The following is a 22,374-nucleotide window of genomic DNA, read 5'->3' on the forward strand; positions in this document are numbered from 1 at the left end:
TTCACCATCAGGGCAAGCTCTGAGACACAGTAGGCAAATTTAAAATATTTTATTGTGCTAATATTACAGTTACAAGTGATATTTTAAAGCAATTTGCCATGATAATGTCAATGCAGTGCTAAGTAGTTCCTTTTAATGCTGTTCACAGAGAAGCTGATAGCCACACAGATGTAGCAAGGCCCCTGAAAGACTGGCTTAATACAAGGGAAAAAGCAAAATCAGTGTGCTGCAGCACCGTTGTGAGGAGAAAGGTGCTGGGTGGGTTTCTGGAAGGGGGCCTGAGACCAAGCAGTGCTGAGTAACAGATGGAGCCAGGACACACCAGTGACTCCACCATGGAACTGGTGCGGTGCAATTTGCTTCTTTTTCTTTCTAAGGAAAACAAAATGCTATAATCATATGCAAAAATAGTTAACTGTTACCTCCAAGGCACTATTTCACCACATTTCTAGGATATTAAGACAAACTAATCATGTGTCTAATAAAGAAATCCTGGTTTTCCTCAGCACTATGCAAGGGAAGCAGCATCTTCCTGGAGGTGTATATTTGATGAACTGCAGCACTGATTATTTGATTGATTTAACTATCAGAGAGGTTATAATAATAATAAACCAGTTCAAGACATCATTAACTAGCAGAGCATTTGAAATAATGTAAATGAGACAATGATTCATGGGCATGTTCAGATTTATTTTTGTCGACTGTTGGGGTCTTTATGTATTTAGAGCCAGTTTACACAGAATTATGGACATTTACGAAATGCTGTTTTCTGAGAGAAATTATTGATCATAACTAGTTTTGAGCCAAGAAAACAAAAAGAGCATCTAGAACATCAAAATATCTCCAGAAGGAGTTAGAAAAATGCTGAAATTCACAGAGAGCTCAGCACAGAGTAAGAGTGGGAACTACCTCCAGCACCAGATATTGGACAATTACTTACCTCAAATTTAGTTTGGAAGGCTTTGGAAAAGAAATGGTTCTTTGTTATTTTGTGCTCCTTCACCTATGGGTGTCTTTAATTATGCAAATGTATGCCTTAACACAGTTGTGGAGACAAATATTGGGGATATTTGTGAGTGCTGTGGACGCCTGGGATGAAGGTTGGCTTTTGAGACACATGCAAAGCTGCCGTGGGATGAAAGAAATGTAATTTCTAAATGCATTCATTTGATTGGTGAAACATCTGAGTTTCCATTGCTGTCTCCTGTAGTCCATATGAGTTTGCCTCCCCACACTGATGGTTTGAGGATCTTTAGCATAAACAAAGACCTTGTAATAATGGCTTCCCCATCTCTCCTTCCTTCTGACACCGTGCACGTCCTTTACATCCAATGGGAAAAACTGATCTCCTGCAGAGACTTTGGAAGCCACAGAAGAGGCTCCTCTTCCCTTCCTGAGCCTCACCTGAGACCAGGTGGCCTTAACGTGGCTATTGGAGGTTTCATTCACATTTTCTACAATTCCTCTTTATTGCTGCAACAAAGGACTTCCTTTAACTAGGCCACCCATTAAAGATCAGATACTTTTATCCTTTCTTGCCAGACACAAATTCTTTTCTCCTATCCATAATATTCTTCCCCTGTTTCTGCTTCATAATCAATGTAGGGAGTTTTATTAGTTCCAGGATCTAATTTAACATCAAAAGAATCAGACCACCTCTCTGGTGAGTGAATGACTGGCAGACCTGATTCAGGGAGGACATAAGGCACGCTTAGTATTTTATAGAACCAGGTTTTCTGTCTGCCAGCGTCGCTGCCTTCAATGCAGGGAGAGCTAAGGGAAACCATGGTGGGTACAAAAGCAGCAGTAAAGAGTTTTTTGTGCCAGATCCCCAAAGTGTGCCTGTAAAATATTTCCTAAGGCAGCTCTCCATCACCGCTCGTGTTAAACCTTTTAAGTCCATGTGTAATCTGGTAAATCTTATTCATCCAGATAGATGGATTGGAATGAGAACTCACCCTGCGAGGAAAGACTGGCCTGGAGAAGATAACAGTTCTTATTTGTCATCCTCTGTTATTGTAACCATATTACAGGGGATAATGAAGTGCAAGGGACAGCAATTAGTTGGTGGCAGCACAAGTGATAAGCACAGCACCAGGACTTTCATATACTGTGGTGTGCAACGCAGCCTATTGATTTAACGGCGGGTTTTTTCCCTTTCACTCCAGTAAAAAACAGCACAGAGATTTATGTGAGCAGCACTGCTTTGGAATACAGATCAGGCTGGAGAAATGCTGGTGTGAATCTTTGGATGCTCACAGTTTAGCAAACCCCAGCCTAGGTTAATTCATAAAGTGCTTTCCAAAGGGGCTGGATGCCGTGTGGTCCCCAGTAGGGCTCCTTGGCTCTGCTCCTCACACCTGACTGCAGATTAATCTGCCTTTTAACTGTGCCTGCGTGGAGCCACACATGCTCAGAGCCACCAGCAATGTGTCTCTCTCCAGGCCTCTCCCAACTGGGTCACCCTTCAGCTATTGCTTAGCGGGAAATTATTCCCTTTGAGATTCCCCAGCCGCTCCATGGGGCTGACTATTGTCATGTTCTGGCACTGAGATTGTTGAACAGATTATGGGCAATCTGTCAGTTCAGGCTGTTCAAGGAGAGATGAAAAATCAGACACGTGTTGCTCTCACACACTGAGCAATTCGAACAAAGACAACAGAAAAAATATTTTTCCCCATTTATTACTCCATTATTATTTCCTATTATAATATGGCAAGCAAAGCATGAAGTGCACCTTGAATAAAGAGCTCTGATGATGTATGGCCCTTGGCATTATCAAAATGTTCCTGTGGATCTCAATGGAGAATAATTTCAGGTGTCTTGAGTTGGTTTTGGTATTCAGCTGTGGAAACTGAACCCCATCCCAAAAATCACCTTTGGTTGCACCTAGAAACACACTTCACTTGTCAGGGCTGAGGCCAATCAACTACAGGGTGATGATGCATTTAGATTGGTTTGTAGTTAATGTTTCTTGGAAACTTGAAAATTAAAATCTAGAAGAATTTATTGTTAATCTTGGGGGGGATTTAACATCAGTTGAAATCATGGCCTTTGAATACAACCAGGCCACCAAGATCGTAGGATTTCCTGCATGCACTTCCAGAAGTGTCCAAGGCCAGGCTGGATGGGGCTTGGAGCAACCTGGGGTAGTGGAAGGTGCAATGAGATGCTCCTGAAGGTCCCTTCCATCCAAAGCATTCTCTGTTCCTCCCTCTCTAACCTTGAATTATGTAACATAATGAGTTGCAGGCTCTGCCTTGAGCAAGGTATGGCTTTTTTTGGCTTTGTCTCAGATAAATAATCATCTGCCAGTGAGCATGTTTAATATTGTCACCTAATATTGTAGGTTAAAAAGAGAATTGCGTTGGAAATTTCATTCTGGTAAACAAGCAGTGAGATGACAAATGCCACAAACAACAACTCCAGTGACTGCAATGCTTAATGTTTTCTAGTCTTGGTTTTATATCAGCTTCCAATTACAGCTACAAAGGCAGAACCCCAATGCTGATGTAATTAGAAGACATATAAGCAAATTAAGAATTGAACAAATATTTCAGAGCTTAGAATAAACAATCCTAATAACCTTTTTGGCCATTAAAGAAGCCTATTTTTTATTCTAAAAAAGGACATTCTGGCAATGGCTGAACAAGGATGAAAAAGTTGTGGGGAATTTGAGTTAGTGGGATGATTTACTGTGGGGGAAGAATTCCAGAGCCCTGGCTCTGGTTTAAGATGGTTTCTTGTACTCTGTGTTGGCCAGGGCAGGCACTGGCTGGATGGATCCTCAGCTCTTGGATTAAACCAAAAAAGAGCCCCATGGATGCTGCACCCCCTGTGCCCTCAGGCAAGTTGTAGGAGTAATGATCCAAAAGGGTTTAGGAGTTTTATTGCAGCAGGGAGGCAGCAGGGGTCAAATCTGCACCAGAAAACCTATAACTAAGTCTGTAATTCTTTTATGGGCAAAGCTGCAGGGATTTCTGCTTGATTAAGGGTTGCATGATTGAGGCCAGTGACATTAACAGGCACAGTGTCCCCTCTGCATCTAAAATAGTGATCAAACATGACAGGAAAAGCCGTGAAATAGCAAAATCCCAACACTTTCTTGCTAGTAAGAGTGGCTGCATTCTTCCCATCCTTCCAAGCTCCATCAATGGGATTTATTTCTCCTTTTTTTCTGTCATGCAAGGCAATTTTTGGAACTTCCCTGTTGTATTTAATGCATACCTCTTGCCTGTCCAGGCTCTGCACTTGCCCAGCTTTGTTTTGAGGCTACATGATCAATAAATGTCACTGCTGAAGTGCTTTGCCAGTTCAGGTATCAGAAATGAAAACAGAAGCTCCAGCTCTCTTTTACTGGTTGTGACAAATTGATTCTTTCTGGTCTACCTTGCATTTCTCTCACTTCATGTGTCTGAAGAGAGGGGGATTTCTCACAGCACCTGCTGCTGGATCTGCCTGAATTCCAAGATCCTTTCAAGATTTGTTATTAAATTTGTCTTGTGCTGATGCAAAAGGGGAAGCGGTGGGATTCTCATAATTTGAAACCATTTGTGTTCTGGCAGTTAAAAATACTAAAACAGAGACTGTCCATGCAGAATGAACCTGCACTTGTAATTACAATTTGTCCCTGAATACTCAGGGCTGTGCAATTAGGTGAGGAATTATATGCTTAAAGGACCATTTGGGCACTTTATGGCCAAATAAAAACATAACTATTCATAAGTACAGGTGCATATATATTTGCTTAGAAAGAAACAACAAACAATTATTGGATCCCCAGAGGAACATTTGTTCCCTTCCCCAGGAAATAACAGGACTGACTTGTGCTGAAGGAAGGATTTTTATCCTTGCTGCATGAAACCTTACCAGGATTGTTTTCCAATTACTGTTTTGAGCAACAGCACAAGTTCAGGAATGGATTAATCTGAAACTTTACTTGTAGCTTACTAAAATACATCCACAGTTTATTTTACAGCCAGTTTTGCTGAGACACAGAAGTGCAGAGAACTTTGCCACTTGGTTTAGCTTCTTTTCCCCAGAAGTCCATTACAAACACTTGCTGTTCTTAAGAGTTTGTGACACATATGAAATGTAGAACTCACATTTCTTCAGAGTCAGTTAAAGAACTGAGTGTGCATTTTTGTCTACTGGAATCTGTCCCTGAGATTTCCAATTCCTTTTGCTTAATTTCTGTGTTCTGAAAGTTTTTAAACTGTCAGCAAAGATGTTTTACCAGTCTTCACCTTATGGCAGGAACTGAACCCTACTTTCATTAAGGGGTGGAAAGGGATGCCAGTTGGATTCTTTTTTCCTCAGATCCCATAGGAGGAGGTATGGGTGAGCAAAAGCTACCACTGCAAAAAAAAAAGAGCAGGTGAAATATGTACCCAGTGAAAAAAAATCAGAAGAGCTTTACTCATCTATGCAGAACACATACAACACCTAATTAAATCAGGTTTCATTGAAATTAAAATAAACAGCCTGAATTAATGAATGCAGCTTGTGAGGAACACTCAGCTCCCATTGTGCAGGCAGACTTTACACGAGGCATTTTTGATAAGACATTCTGGGGGGCAGAAGCTGTAACTGCGTGTTTGTACCCTGGGGAGGGGCAGAGGACAGGACAGAGATCTCTGCTCTGGCACCTGGATGTGTCCCAGCTCCTCTGCTCCCTGCTGGGTGACTTTTGGCAAGTCACATCTCATTTCTGACAGCTCTGAAAGCATTTTGTAGTCTCCTCAGGAGTAGCAATATTTAGGAACAAAGCATCATTGTCCCAGTAATGTGTGATTTGCGTGCTGCTTTATTCCCCAGGATGGGGCTTAAACAAAATTTATGGGAAATGCTGGCTTGTGCTGGATCTCTGCACAGGAGTGAATCTTACCCAAGATCAATAGAGTCATTCCCCAGCCCTGTGGGTTTTGTGAGTGCCACAGCATAAAGGAATCAGCTCCTTCCCCATCAAAACACTATGCCTCTGCCATAATTGCTAAGCTTGGGAATTGGATAAATACTAAATTCTGGATTTCCAGTGTTTTCCATTTCTTTGTGACCATTAATGAAATTACAGCCCTGCTAATAACAATGTAACATCCCAGCCATGGAAAAGGTATGTGGGAAATGTCAGAAATGTAAGTTTGAGTGAAAAAGGTGCAAGTCCTCACCTGTTGTTATCCTGCTGACTTCATCAAGGTTATACAGTGTTTTCAGAAATGCATGGGAAGGTATTTTCAAGTTATTATTTTGATTTTCCATAAGATTTGGCCACCTCTGATGGGCTGGAGGAGTCCAGCACCTCTTCGGCAGAGACTGGTGGAAACAGCAACTACAACAGTGAGTGGTTTCCAACAAATCCAATGGCTCCTGTAGGGTGGTGGGATCTGAGGGAGCTGCTGCCAGCCTGGCCCTGGGCATGGTTTCTCTCTTGAATGGCACACAATGCTCTGGACCCCAAACCTGAGGGATGCTGAGGCGGAAACTGAAGGGAATTCAGTAGTTTCATGCAGTGTTTCAGTTAAAAGGGTCAGGTTTTTAAATTCATCCCAAACCTGTGCTTTAGGCAGCTGGATGGATGCAATTTATAGTCCCATGTCCTTAAATGCTGCACATTGTACCACAGGCCTGCCTGGTGCCCACCTGGGCTGTTTGACACCTCCAAAACACGCACTGGGGACACGAGACTCCTTCTGCTTCTCCCTTAATATGGTATTCTGAGGTTAAAGAGATGTTAAAGCTTCTTCTGAGCACTAAAGACCTCATGGAGTTTTACATTAAACTAGCTCTGGGTCAGTATGTCCTGGCCATATTTCAATTTGGGTAAATCACAGGGCACAGGATTGGATGTTCTGGCTCATTTTATGCTTCATCCCCCTCATTCTGTTGTGTATCAGTAACACTCTGAGGACCAAATCTTCTGGCATCAGCTGCCTATGGTAGGATTGCATCCCTTTCTACCCAGAACCACTTTGATCTCATTTCTTTGTGCAAAACATCTACTGAGAGCACTCAGAGCAGGCAGGGAAAAGAGAACCTCAACTGTGTCGGTATTTGCTCCTTTAATATATTTTGGGATGTGTGTGGGTTTATTTACAAAGCATGTGTAGTTAAATGTCATTGAAAAATATAATTAAAAATCAATTAAGGGACCATTTTAAAAACAAGAGGTTGTAAAAATGGAATTTACAATAATAACCAGACTAAGCATTTGGCATTTACATGTCTGCACCAAATAGCAATTCCCTTGTTAGTTGTGCTTGAGTGACAAGGTACTCGCTTATCTCCTGGATATAAATTCCAATATTCTTGTTATTGCTGGAACAAATAAATACCTGCATAAAGACTTCTTGCACTGCCAAGTAACACCAACTGATTAAATTCAGACAATTGTTTTTTTTGTTCTTGTCTGGGCCCAGTGCCAAAATGATCCCATTGTATGAAGGGCCAGATTTTGTACACAGTTTATGCTCAGGTAATGCAAGGTAAATACTGTGCTACCAATACAAATCTAAGCACAGATAGACATTCTGAAATATTTTAATTTCCTACATAAAAGCTGAACATACAGAACACATAGAAGCGAAAATGGAAGTGTATTTGGCCTAGAACACAACATGGTGGTGAAGGGAATTGCTGTGACTAGAACTCTCCAAGGGGGAGGATATGAGGTGTGCTTGGAGCCTGTGAGGTACAGAAGTCCCTGTGACACATTTTCAGATAAAAACTCCCAGATAAATAACTGGCAATGTCTCCATAAATCCTCTGGAATGCCTGTATGTACTTGTGGAACTCATACCTTCATGCTCTAGATTTGGCTTTAAATGGTAAGAGCTCAAGGACTGTCTTGCTGTGGGATCAGATATCCCAGATTTATGACCAAGCCTGAAGTCTTTTTGTTTGTTCATACTCATCCCCTTCTTTTCCCATCTTCATCATGAACAGTTGAGGGTATTCCTGAGATTCTTGTAAAAGAGGTGGGGATTAAGTATCTAAAAAGCATTTTAAACATCATGAGCCCATAGGAAGCGCTGGAATCAGTGATAATGTCCATCTGGGATGGTTCCATGTTGAAGGGCATGGGGCAGGATTACCCTTGGGAAGCTCTCTGCCTGTGCCTGTGTGCACATCCTTCTGTTCCTGGCAGTACTGAGGTGAGTGGTTGGCTCTCCCCGAGGTTTGGGGTCAGCCTGGAGAGCAGGGAGCTGTGCTGGAGAGCAAAGTGCCTCTTTGTGGGGCAGGGGCAATATTGGAATAAAAATCCCAATATTACCAGTTAGATGATGCCTGGGCCAGTCTGACCCTCGCTGCTGGGCCAAAGGCAGCAACTGCGGTGTAACACCCCAGAGATACCTTGGCTGCTGGAGATTGCAGCAGGGCACTGAACAAGTCCAGGCTTGTCAGGAACTCCGTTTACCTCAGGAGAAAGAGCTTCAGGCGATGGTGAAGAGAAAAAGGAGAGGATTCCGCTGGAGGGTTTGATATCCAGAAGTTTATTCCATGGTTACAGAGGTCTGGACGGGAGCAGCTGCTCCAGCAGAATAAAGCCGCATGGTCTGATCACCTTTTAAGCTCAGGGACAGGGGGAGGGGAGGTACAGGTGAGCCACCCAACCAGGTGAGGGGGGCTGGGTCTCAGGGGGGGGACGACACCCAGACTGGCCAATGACCCCTGGGCATAGGGGCATCTTTTGAACCTGATTGACAGGACACACTCAGCAAGGGGCGAGGGGGAAGGGAGAGGGGGATGTTGCCACACCTGGGGAAGGGACCCGGAAGCTTAAGACACACTGCAACGGGGCAAAGCTGCTGGTAGTTGCTGCACGGGGCCATTTCTCTCAGGTGATGGATTAGAGATCTGTGATATCCCACAGCCTCCTGTTTGATTCTGTGCTGATTGGGTTCTCTCCTGTGCCTGGCTTTGGCTTCTGCGATTTAGCTCTCATTCCTCATTACGTGCACAGACCAAAATGAATCAAAACCCTCTTGAAAATCTGACATTGCAGCCCTTTACAATTTGGATGACATGGAGAGTCTGTTTCTCCTATTTATGACTAATCAGAGGTTTCATATGTGCCACCCCATGCTCTCATCAGTTCAAGATGCAGAAATCAGCCCCTTTCTTTTACCATTGCATCCTTCTTTGTCTCTGAAGATCTCCATTAAAATCTTACTGTAATACTCAATCTGCATTTTTCCCAGTTTTCAGATCCATGGATACACTGCAATAACACACTTACACTTGTTTTGTGAGGAGGGCTTACTGCAAGTATTTTATTCCATTTTAAGGATTTCTTCCCTGATTTTTTGGTCCCACAATTCAGACCATTCCCAGGAGTCATTGCCTGTGCCATCCCTGCACCTCTCCCAGCAGGCAGCACCCTGGTGCATTCCTCTCCAGACATTTTCCCTCTGATCCAGGCAATTTGTGCTCAGACTTGGATGGAATATGGGTTTTTTGTGTTCGCATATGAACATCTGCTTCAAATTCCCAAGCCAAGAAAGACAAGAAGCAAATTAAACTATTTGTTCTTCTTTCTGTCTCTTTAATATCAAAGTCATTCCTTACATGCTCCTTAAGCTTCCACTTTTGATCAGGAGATATTAAAAATGGATCTAAACAACTCACATCTTAATCATATTCCTTTGTGAGCAGGGTAAGAGTGAGGGGAGCAGGGGAGAGAAGCCAAAGCTGCTTTGCTGCTCGTGCTCAGTAACCAACCAGCATCCAACACTGAATCCCCTGCCCTGTCCCTCCTGAGCTGCCCTGGGCAGAGCACGAGGCCTCTGGAACATCCTGCAGCTTCAAACCCATCTCTGCCTGTGCTGGAGCAGCCTGGGAACAATTCCCTGCCGCTCTCTGATGTGTGCTGGAGACCTGGAAAGGGGAGTTTGGAGGATGACTCAGACATTCCTTCTTCCCTCTGGGCTTTCTTGCAGTGCCAGCCCAGCAGCCAAGTCGCTCTTCTGGGTGCCTCGGTTGCAAGTTCTCAAAAATCTCTTTAAGAAAATTCTATGAAATGTCTTTTAAGAAAAACCAAAGAGAAACTTAAACGTTTTCACAATCCAGTGCAGATTTTGGATAAGATGTCATTCACTTCAGGAGGAAAACCAATAAGTTATGGTGCTATTTGGATTCAATCAATGAAAAATCAAAAGAATAAAATAAGGTTGAGCATTTCGCAAGAAATTGTTCATTCTACACAAACCTGATTTCATTCTGTGATGAAATCACAGATTTAGTTGCAAGTTCTATTAGAGTAGCTGTGCAAATAAAATAAATTTTTTTGACATGTTTGATTCAGTACTGAAGGATATTCTGATTAAAAAATCAGCACTATACAATTATCAACAACATGTATTAATAATTGAATAAAACCTAAATGACAGATCTCAAAAAGCAGCTGTCAATGTGGAATAAACATCAAATGTATTTCTGGTGGGTTTCTGCTATTTCACTTACTCCTATAAATATTTACATTACTGATATAGGAGTAAATATGGAATCACTACAGCAAAAAATTGTGAATGACAGAAGAACTAGCAGAGTGGTGAGTGCTGATGGGCACAGAGTGTTCACACAGAGCCATCTAAACCAGCTGACAAATTATTTTAGCATTTCTAGAGGAAGGCTGAAATTTATCTCCATATTATTGACATCCCTGCCCATGGCAGGGGGTTGGAACGAGACTGTTTAAGGTCCCTGTGAACCCAAACCATTCTGTCCTTTCCAGCCCAAGCCTTTCTGTAATTTTTGGGATTCTCTTATTCCCTGCAAGGAGTTGTGCTTGTTTTTGTACGCAGTGAAGGCTCTGGGCACCTGAGGTCTGCATGTCAGTCAGGAGATGCCAGTTTGCCAAACAAAGGAGCCAAGGAAACGGGAGCTTTGTCCTTGGGCCAGGTGATTTTCTGGCCCGAGGCTGACGGAGATTCCATATCCCGGTAGCCAGCGCTCCCGCCCTGCGGGCTGTGCCCACAGCGGAGCGGGCTCGGGGCGCTCCCGGCGGGCCCTGCCCCGCTCCCGGAGCTCTCGGTCCCGCTGGAGCTGAGCTGACGAGGCCGGGGCGGCAGAGGAGGGTGATGAGAGCCGCGCTCCCGCAGCTGCTGCCTCCCCTGCCAGCAGCTCCGCGCTGCGGCTGAGCCCAGCCCGGGCAGAGACGGCGGGAGGAACAAACGCGATCCCTTTGCTGCTGATGAGGTAGCTCAGAGGTGAGAGGGCAGCATCAGAGGAGCCTCGAATGCTTGAAGACCCCAGAAGTGCAGAAGGGAGCCCTGGATTATTTCCAGAAATAAAAAGCGTTGGCACCTCATTTCCATGTATCTGAATTCAGCTCAGTGTTTCAGGTTTAACAGAGAGTCAGCTTAGGTCAGTGGGAAGATTTTGATTTATTTAGTCAGGTTTATACTGGGCTTTGCAGCCCTGCCTGCCACAAACCCTTCCCTTTCCCTGTGGCTTAAGGACACGGAGGAATGGAGACCTTCATTCTTCAGGGAGACATGTAACTATGAGGATTTTTTATACTTCTCCTTGTGCCAGCTCAAACTTTATGGATAAGTTAAGAGCTGCTCTTCCTTGTGCTCTCAGTTGGCCATCTGTCACTGACACTAAAAACCCTTGGAACAGGAATATTACAAAGCTTTGGGAGAGATCTCACCATGCCCTTAAAGGGGTGTGAGGTTTAGTGGGCAGCTGTAGAAACGGCTTTGCTTTATGGACTTCACACGCTATAAAAAGGCAACTCACTACCCACAGTCTTAATTAGAGTGCTCTGGACTCTTAAGGGGGATCTGGGAGCTTTGTCCATGCCAGACAGAAATCAGCCAGTGTGACTCTTATCTAGGAGGCAATTTTGGGAATAAAGTCTCTCAATTTGGACATTGTGTTCCAAAAACATCTACTTGCAGTAAAGTATCAAAACAAGACATTTCGAGTCTCACACACAGCTCATACCTTTTCAGAATAGTGCAGATCTGGGAGTCTTTGAGCTCCCACAGGAGTTAAATAATGATATTTATAATCATTTGTAAAGCCATTCCCTTGGAGGAGTGACAGGAATGAGCCTCACATCTCTTACAGCACAAACTTCCTAAGTGAGGAATGAAGGAAGTTCACATCTTCTCATGATTTATACCCTGATTTCTGGTTCCAGAGTCACATTGCTGTACTTTGCAAGCCAGGGGATCGTGACAGTAGCTCAGGCCTCCTTTTTCTGAGGACTCTGTGGGCACCTAATGAATTCACTGTGAATCTCCCACTGTCTGTTTAAGGTTTGACTCTAAATGGCAAGATCAGTCTTTGTCTCTCCTTCTACTGAGGGAGCTTAAAGCTGTGTTCCCTGAACAGTGAGGACTAAAATAGCTGAACACGGCAAAGAAACCTTTCTCAGTGAGCTGTCTGACATCCATCCCCTCTTCGCAGGTACTCTGCTGGTCAATAATATCCCCATGAACTCAGAAACCAACCTGCCAGACAGCTTCATCCTTACACCCCCTCCATCCCACATTGCCTTTTGGCTTTGAATTGCTGTGGTTCCAGTCAGTCTCTCCTTCCTCTAATAGGCACACATGGAGTTGTCATCTAGAAAAACAGGAGTTACAGGGAAAACCTGCATCTCTGAGCCACACAAACCCATCCAAATCTTCCCAAGCTCATCCACTTCCAGTGTTAATGAGCTGCTGTGTCACCTCATGGGTACAACATCCTATAACACGGGGAGAAGAACCTCCTTCAGCCCAGGAAAGGCCCTGGGAGCAGGCAGACAGGAGGAGCTGCTCAGCCCGTGGGCCACAGCAAGGCTGCAGAGGCTGCAGTTCCACCTTGCCTTGTAATATTGTAAGATTTATTTTCAGATCTTATCAGCAATTCACTGTGGGCTGTTCTCTGCTGAGCAAAATGCATCCATCAATCTCCTGGCATGGCCACATTCCAGCCTCCACCGAGGTGACAGTTCAGTTGTGCTAATGATCAGCTCACATCCACATCCGCATTCCCCCTTGGTCTGATTCTTCTTCTCTTATGATAATTTAATTGATTGAGCACACTGGCTTCTAGTCAAGAAGCTCTTCTCAGCTTAACTCTCAGTTTAAAAAAATCACTGCTCAACATCTCTATAATTAGAGTTAGTTGCTAAACCCTGTATCCAGGTGATTACTGGTATATGAGAGGGACATATCTTGAACTGATCAAATCAGGGATTTAAGCAAAATGCCCTTGATCCATGTTTCATTTGTTCATGTCTTCTACTTTGAGTATTTTTCCCCTTTTTTGGTGCTAAATATAGCTGGGTTAGGAAGGTTCATGTAGAATCAGGACAGTTAGGGGTAATTTTTTATTCATATCCCTGTTATTGTTTGGGGAAGCTCAGTAGGGTTCATTAATATTGCATTTCCAATGAAAAGGCACTCAAAAGCCAAACAGTTCAATTATATTCTGGAGCTGCAATGCGATACAAAAATGAGCAGTGCAGTGATGCTGTCGTGGCTTAAACCAACTGCTCCTGTCCGTAGTCAACAGCACCACTGCTCCCTTCATTCCACAGGGCAGCAGTTCCTCAATGCAAACCAAACCAAGTGCCGTGATCTGAGGGCTTCATCTGGGGTTTTGTACTTGAGTCAAGTTCACTGAGAGGCTCAGAAAACAAAACAAATCTGTGGAGTGACAGAGTTTAACTGATCCTATGTGCTGACCCTACTTCCATCAAGGTGTTTATTTGCAGGAAAGCTCCCACTGCAGGGATGGAACTGCAGCTGCTGGGGTGGGAGAGGATGTGCCAAGCTCCCTGTTCTGCTTTGCATTTGCTTGGTCCAATAGAAGCATACAGAATGTGACCATCTGCATCCAGAACTACACAGAATTATGAAATATCTCTTCAGCCTGGAGGGAAGAAGGCTCTGGGGAGAAACCACTGAAGCCTTAAAGAGGGTTATAAAAAACAGGGAAAGTAACTTTTTACACTGATAGATGGTGATAGGACAAGGGAGACTGGTTTTAAACTAAAAGTGAGAGGTTTACATCAGGAGTTAGGAAGGAACTGTTCCCTGGGAGGGTGGGCAGGTCCTGTCACAGGTGCCCATCCCTGAAGTGTCCAAGGCCAGGTTGGACACTGGGGCTTGGAGCACCCTGGGATAGAGGAAGGTGTCTCTGCCCATGGCAGGGGGTGGAATGGGATGATCTTCAAGCTCCCTTCCAACCCAAAGCATTTGTGATTCTGTGATTATCCCCTACTTCTCTGAGAGTGAGAACTTGTCACTGATTCCAGTGAAAGTGAGATCATGCTTTATATGCAGAGGCCTCTGATTTTATTGATGCAATGGGATCTGGATGCTCAAAATGATGATATATAAAAATTTAATGTTTTGGAAGTTTTATTATTTTTCTTTATAGGAAACACCAAAGTAAAATTTGATTTTGCTGGATTTATGGCTTGATCACTCACCCTATTAAGAGTAATGATTGCACTCTCTGACCTTGTAGGGCACCAGCTATGAAATTTGAGATGATGGCCCAAACATTTTTGCAATACAACTCTTGGCTAGTGCATGACAGGCTATTGACTGAAATACTGTCAATGCACAAATGAGATTATAACCAGAGAAGGTCTTGATTGCTTTGGTCTGTTATTCAATACCCTCTTCTCTTCTCTTCCAGGCAGCTTCTTGGCATTTTTTTCAGTCTAACGTAGACCTTCCCTCCCTGACAAATGACACGAGCTGATTGTATAGACAGGCTCTTTGCTGCAGCTTTTTTATCTGCAGAAGACTCATCTCCAGCAGGACTCCTGCTATTGCTGTCTGCACTGCCCGGGTCCTGTGCTCTGTCAGAGCCTCTCTGAGCCTGCTCAGTATCCCAGGAACTCTGATGTGGCAGTGATGGAGAGAGCAGGGCAGCCTCAGGTCCTGCTGGGGCAGCGTTCCACGGCTGCACAGGGAAAGGATGGCTGGAGTGCTCGGCTTTCATTTCATTTAAATGAGCAGAATTGCTTTACTTCCCCCCTAGGTATAACAATTATTAAGAATTTATATTGCTATTCATGCTGTATAATAATGAACAAAAACTGGGTTTGCACTCTTAACCTTTGCTGTTAGGTAGAAATGGAGAAGCAGCAACAGTGACTCTTATGAGACCAGATATATCTGCACCATCACACTCACTGCCTCCTTTTACACTTTGGGAGACAGAGAGTTTGTGCTGTATCATCTTTGGATGTCCTCACTGTAAAAAATAACCAGTTAATGCCTTTTTTGCTTTCTTCCATGTTTCCAAAATAAATCTATTCATCACTTAAACAAACCCACCCAGCATTTCTCATGGATTCTGATTTTTCAGTTAAATATTGTTTGTATTTAAATATAAATATTGTTCAAAATGTAGCATTAATATTTTGCCTACTGACAAGCAGTTCTGTATCTTATTAAAATTTAAACTGCCATTATGTACATGAAAGTTTTTTTGTTGTAGTTTGCAAGGTGCTATAACAATAATTACCCGAGTGCATCAATCATTTTTCATTGCCCCATTTGTATCATGGGGATAAGTAGCTCCAATTAAAATCCCATTTTACATAAATAGATATGGTTTGAATCAAACTCCAGTCTGTTTCCACTTCTGAAACGCTGGCCATAGGATATCTTTTTCATTATGCAAAATGTATGATGTGTACTGCTTATCTTTTTGTGCTTAAAAAGGCGTAAGTCTGCAGGCAGACATGCCTTAGTGCAGGTTTGGCAGGGAACAAATAATTGTTACTGTAATTATCTATCAATTTCACTGTTCCAAATATTTTAGCCAAAAAGCTAACTACTATAATCACATGTTTATTCCTGACACATTATAGTTTGAGTAAGCAGAACTGAAAATGTTTAATATGAATTAACAGCTTCAGGAAAAATTATAATTTTTCTATTACTAGTGATTTCCCCTCCACCACGGCAGCTTTTTCTGCTAAATGTGCTCATATTGTCAGTTATTGTGGAAAACCAAATGGGGGGAAACGTGGGGAATTATCTTCTGCTCCATTGTGATTAATTCTGCAAGGAAACAAATCAGACTTTCCCATTCACACCTCTGCAGAGGCTGGTTCCATCCCAGGCTGCAGCTCAGGTAAAGGCATGCTCTGCCCTGTGCTCCCTCTGGGAATGCTGGGGTGTCTCTGCCTGCCCAGGCTGAGGCAGTACCATCCACCTCGTTTTTTCTTCTCCCCTCTGCTTTGGCTTTCAGATCTCATCATTTTTCCTTCCAAACCTGGGAACATTTTGGCTCCAGAGGGTCAGTTCAAACCCACCTGTTCCTGCAAAGCCTTTATACACTTTCAAAGTTGGAATGTTCAAATTGCAAATGGATCAGAATTCTCTGTGCTGCTCCAAGGGGCTTTTAATATAATTTCTGCAGAATCTGGAACTCGATGAGCAGAAAATTGCAGAAATCTCAGTGACTCCAGCAAAAGGGCTAAACAGCAGTTTAGGTCACACTGTGCCTTCTCTTTAAATTCCCTTTCTTTTCTCAGGCCAGTGCTCTGCTTCTGGAGAAGCTGGGGACAGCAGTGACATTTGAGAGAGCCCAGGCTGTACCAGGTGTTGATGGCCTGGACACTCTGCAGCCTCTGGGAGCTCCATCAGAGAGGAGCATTCTACAAAAATGTGAGACTCAGGCTCAAAAATATCCTAAAGTCTTTATCCTGGATATTTAAGCATGTGCTTAAAGAGGCATTTTGGAGCTGTCCAAAATAAGGACAAATTAGGAACTTACACCAAATGATTTAGCTCAGCTTTACAAGGACTTTTCTAACAGCTGCCTTTTTGCCTCAAAGCAGTGTCTCCCACCTTCACGTTCCTGCTGCTACTGCTGTGACTAAACCCCTTATTTGAGCCATACTGTAATCACCAGATTCCTTCTCTGGAGTGCTGAAGCAGTAGATAATGCCTGTGTTTTTATTTGTCAGGTCAGGAGCACCAATTCATAGCTCAGGGATCATCAGCACCGTGAGCTGACACCAGAGTCTGTCCAGCTGCTGTTTTCTTACAGTCACACAACAGAAAATCAATGGTGTCAGGAACACTGGGATAATTCTACTGTTACAATCAATACATGCTGATTAAACCAGTTGTGTCTGTTGGGTAAATTTGCTGCATCATAATTAGAATTATTAATTAAAAATAGGAAATCAATTGACACAAATTAAGCAAAAAAAGAAATTTGCTTTATTTCTTTGACACTCTCTCCAGAGGCCTCAATAACTGTGACAACAGGGACGTGACCGAGTGGCATTTGTCAGTTTTTTAATGCTGTCCTGAGTTTTAAAAATTGACTTATAAACCCTGCTAATGCAGCTCCCAGGAAATCAGACAGGAGATGTCTTGTGTGCAAGAAGCAGCTATTTATTTTATTACAGTCAGTCATTATTCCCTGCCTATCCAGGAGTAAAAAGCAGGAGTCATGTGCGTGGCACTGGGGAGGGGAAGCAGCTGGGGAACGAAAGCCTTGGGGAGCAAGATGAACTCATCCCCTTCCCACGTTGTTTTCTGTTTTCAGATAACAAGGATAAACAAATTGATCATTTCTGTGCTGGTTCTAATGGGCTTCTCATTGCTCACTACTTCCTATAATGTGCTGGTGACCTTCATTATTTTCAGGGACACATTATGTGGGACACTAAGGCAGGGACAGCAGGAATTCATGTGCTCTTTCATTCAGCTCTTTATTTTCCTCTCTGTTTTTTGGGGGGGGATTTTATGTAGTTAGGTTTTTGCCTTCTTTTAACCTATCTCAATTTTCTTTTCCTACATACTCTTCTCTTTGTTTCCTCCTACTCTTAGTGATTTCCCTTTTTCTGTCTAATACTTTCCATACCTTGTTTTCCTCCCCCAGTTCTGCTTGCACACATGAGAGCAGGAAAGTACAGGATTCCTTTGGGTCTTCGTACTCCTGTGTTTTGCTCACCTACAGCCAAATATTTTCTCTGAGCTTTCACACCCATGAAAGATGTGAGGGCAGAAAGGACAACTGGTTTGGGTAAATTGTGACTGCTCACCGCTGGTGCTGGTTGATGTAATGTTCTTTTAGTAATCATTGGTGGTAAACTGGGACTGTGTTGTTCAGCCTGGAGAAGAGAAGGCTCCAGGAGACTTCAGAGTCCCTTCCAGGGCCTGGAGAGGGACAAGGGCATGGAGGGACAGGACACAGGGAATGGCTCCCACTGCCAGAGGACAGGGATGGATGGGATATTGGGAAGGAACTGTTCCCTGGGAGGGTGGAGAGGCCCCGGCACAGGGTGCCCAGAGAAGCTGTGGGCTCCTGGGAATGTCCAAGGCCAGGCTGGATGGGACTTGGAGCACCCTGGGACAGTGGAGGTGTCCCTGCTCATGGTCTGGGGATGGATGATCTCCAAGCTCCCGTCCAGCCCACAGCATTGCAGGAGTTTATGATCTCATTCATACAGCTTTTCTAGTCCTAAACGTGTTTTTTAAGGTGTTTTACAATAACAGTATTTCACTGACGTGTATTTCCAAGACCAGTCAAAAGTAAGAGCAAATAAAAACGTCTTTAGTTTAAAAGCCAGGACAGATTGAGTGGTTTGCACAAGAATCAGGAAAAGCAGAGTTGTTAAAAGTCCCAATTCCAAAGACTTATGGCCACGTCTCAGGCGGGCTCAGCAAGCTGCCAGTTTGGACCTCCCTGGCAATGGGGAACATATGGAAGCAGGAGGATCCATCCACTATATCTGAGCACAACTGTTGAGTACCTTAAAATTAAGCTGTAAAACCTGGGCATCAATAAAAATCTTTACAGCACTCGTGTAAATAGTGTAAAATAAGGTGGATGTACTGGAGCAGTCAGAACCTGGGAGGGGAATTCTGGCAGCTGCACTCAGGGTGAGTTGTGCTCCCAATGGGAAGTCATAAAGAGCTCCCACGAGGAAAATGGTCCCATAATTGAGACTTGAGAAAACAAGGGCTTGGATGGACAGCTTCAAGTCTTTTTAACTCAGATTCCACCTGGCAGTATTTTGTGGGCAGCAGCTCGACGCTCTGTTGCCAGGAGAAATCTGAGGATAAATCAGGTTATAAAGCTACACTGGGAAAAGGAGTGGTGTCCTTTGCTTTCCTTTTAGTGGGCTGTGGATCAGGGTAATTAGAGTTTCAGCTTTATAAATCTTTGTCACAGCATTTGTCACATGTCACGGCTGTGGCCCTGCTCCACCACGGGTCCTGTTGCCATAAGTGAGATGTAAACAGCCCTCAGTGGTTCCTCTGAAACTGCAGGGCAGGCAGGATCTAGTGCAAGGTTATCTCTCAAGGTGTAGCCATGATGAGATACAATTACTGTTTTTCCAGAAGCTTTGAAAATGGAATTAGTTAGCTTATGCATGAGAGTGCTTGTTGTTTCTTGGCAGTCAACTGCTGTTTTGATTTTTAATGAAATTCACAGTATTTGCATTATGAGGTTATAATTATTTTTAAGTCCATGGGTCTAAGAATAAGCCTGAAGGGTTTTGGCTGATCCAAGGAAAAGTAACACTAGAAATCTGTGTTCACCTCTGACATGCTTAAAAACTTGAAAAAAATCGGTTATCACCTGTGAATTGTTGGTTGCAGAGCCCAGCTTTTAAAAATGTACAGAAACTGATACCAAAGTTGGAAAACTTGAATACTTTCCCAGACTGCTGCTAGAAAGTTGGCTTTAGCTCTTTCCACAGCTCCTCTTGCATTCCTAGGAAGGAGCAGGGACCAGGACATTGCTTTCAGCACTGACCAGAGCCAGCACAGCTGGGAATTCAGAGATTTTTTATGCACTCCCTAAAGTGTTGCTGTGCTGCCTCCAGCTCCATTCAGCTGCCACCAAGGAGTTGTTCTGTGATCCCCTGACCTGCTGGGTTCAGGAATCACAGAGTTGTGAGATAGACTTTGGAAGGAGCTGATTGAATTGCCATGTTTACTGCAGCTTCTCAACAACTTCCTTGCTTTGCTAGCAAATTTAAAAGGTTAAAAATGCAGATTTTTAAAATTATGTGCACCTGTGTTCTCAAGTCTCAGTGGGAAGTCACCTTCTTCAGCTTTTAAGTGCACAGACCCAATAATTTCCACTACCTTGATCCTGATCCCCCAGTTTAATTTTGTGTGCCTTTCAAGAGTCGAGGATAATTCTTGCTTATAATGTTGCTTTCAATCTTCTTTCTCTCAGATCTGCCTAGGAATGAGTGAAATGAGTCAACAGTAGAGGTTTTTTTAAGCCTTCTTCAAGTTTTACACCAGCTCCCTGACAGAAAATGTTAGAATTCTTTTAGTTTGACAGAAATTAAGGCAGTGCCAAACAGAGGAGTCTGCATAGATGGGAGTTGCAGAACAATTTCCTCATTTTTCTGGCTGTGAGGTCTCTATAAGGGCAAGTCCTTCTGGTGCAATATGAACTTAATTCATTTGCTTGTAACAATTTTAATTAACAAATACTTGAATAAACTCCAGCAGTCTCTGTCTGTGGAGTTTTACTGCCTTTTGGATCCCTTGCCTTGCAAAAATTCCAATTGTGCAACCCTGGCAATCAGCAGGGAAACAAAATCCACCAGGTCCCAGCACAGTCAATGGAAAATTTTGAAGCAAATATTGTGTGTGTAACTTGGGTTTGGTTTGTTAGAGGGCAAGTGAGGGAGAAGATCAGCACAGGTCTGTAAGAAACACTGTCAGGGTTAATGGGGATGGCAGCAAATGGAGAGAAACAAACCTGGAGAATCCCAGATTTCCTTAGAGATAGTGTGGAGCTGGGACCTGGAAAGCCAGGAGGGAGAATCCCAGCAGTGTCACTCAGTGTCCCAGCCCTGGCTGAGCAGGATGGACGGGCTGGGCCCTTCCCCAGGATGTTCAAGTCCTGCCCCAGCCACATCCCACTGCAGTTTGCATCCCAGGGATGCTCTTTGTATCAACTTTCCACTTTTTAAACACTGCTATTGATGAGAAACAGAAGAAACACTTTAGTAATTAATCTCTGCATACATTAAAGAGTCATTTTTTATCTGTTTAATTCAGCACAGGACTATGAATGTAGTGAAAAAATATACTACAAGGTACTTAGAGCATAAATTGACACTTTAGATCTTGGAGCTGTCCTATCTCAGTGTTATCACTTCCTTTCTGGGGAGTTTTGTAGTTTCATGTAATTTGACTGTCTCAGTTTCCCTTCTATGAAATGGTGATTAAATTCATTTTCCAGGTCATAGATGGACCCTGAGAATTAATCAGTGTTTGCATGGGACTCTGGTGATGGAGGCAATTTTGTTAAATGTGCAAAACCACATTTACATACCCACAGACCCTACATGTTCTGATCTTATTGAACAGTTTAGAACCCAAATAGTTGCATTTTGTCACTTTTTTATTACACCAGCATACTTTGAATTTTCTTTAGTAATGTACTCTGAATAAATAATCACTCAACAAATAATTATCCATTCCAAATAAAACAACTTGATTACTAAGCCTGATGAGGAAAATCCAGTCAGGAAAGAACCCTTTCAAAAACAACAACATTCTGCAGATATCCTTAATATTTAAAGAGTGAGCTATATTTAGTGATTCTTCTGAAGCAGGGGGAGAGGAACGGATGCTAATTTCCTGTGTCATCAGATTTGTGCATGTGTGTCAGCAGCATTCCTAAATCACCACCCACCACACAGTCACCATCCCACAGCATCAGGAACATCAGCATTTCCCTGGGTGGTTCCTCTTGTGGGCTCGTGCCTCCTTCTGCTCATTGATTATTTAATATTTGGGGGGTTTGGTGTTTGCTCTGCCCTGAGGTTCTGCAGGGAGCAGGGCACCTTCCTTAGCCAAGGAAGCAGCAAAGTTGTGGGATCAGTGTCATGTTCCAGATGGCACTCACTTAACCCACAGCGGCCAGCCCTTATCAGAGATGATTAGAGATGATGGGAAGAAATTCCCTGGCTGCAAAGGGCACTGGGGTGAGCCCGAGGTGCTGCTGATGGCACTGCAGCATGGCCAGGGACAATCTAGGTGATGGTCTCATCAGACAGCCTCTTTTTCCCTCTGATTTTTTAAGGTGTTTCTCTGCTGCCACTAGGAGAATGCAGAGATCTGAGCCTTTAAGGGAGTCTGGCATTTAAAACCTTTAATGCACAGGTGCTGTGCTCTCTTCCAGCAAAATCCCATTCACTTCCCTGCTGCCATCCAGCCAGGAGGTCACACGTGTCTGTTTTGCTTTTTCCTTGTCAGTGGCAATTGTCACTAAAAAGCAGAGAAATTAAATTAATTCAGGAGTGAAGCTGTTCCACAGTTCCTTGGGCTGCAGCTGAACCCCCAGAAGTGACACCCCGAGCCTGGGAAGTGGAGCTGCTGTGGGATTGTCCAGGTTTCTGTGAGGCTGACCCATGGA

The 22,374-nt window shown here is 43.5% G+C and overlaps 1 protein-coding gene across 7 annotated transcripts in view; it reads left to right on the forward strand.

Moving 5' to 3' along the window:
- MEGF11 (multiple EGF like domains 11) overlaps nucleotides 1-22,374 on the forward strand; it is a 252,326-nt gene that overhangs the window by 126,668 nt on the left and 103,284 nt on the right. For 5 of the 7 annotated variants that reach the window (XM_054273115.1, XM_054273113.1, XM_054273116.1 and 2 more), the window contains exon 7: nucleotides 6,262-6,336. The exons of the other annotated variants lie outside the window; for them this stretch is intronic. In XM_054273115.1, coding sequence (XP_054129090.1) covers nucleotides 6,262-6,336 — 75 coding nt within the window. The remainder of the gene's footprint in view (nucleotides 1-6,261; nucleotides 6,337-22,374) is intronic. 7 annotated transcript variants of the gene reach the window in all.

The sequence above is a fragment of the Melozone crissalis genome, unplaced genomic scaffold, assembly GCF_028551555.1.
Source record: "Melozone crissalis strain CALT ecotype California unplaced genomic scaffold, PUWL_Pcris_2 ptg000014l_1, whole genome shotgun sequence".
Taxonomy (NCBI): domain Eukaryota; kingdom Metazoa; phylum Chordata; class Aves; order Passeriformes; family Passerellidae; genus Melozone; species Melozone crissalis.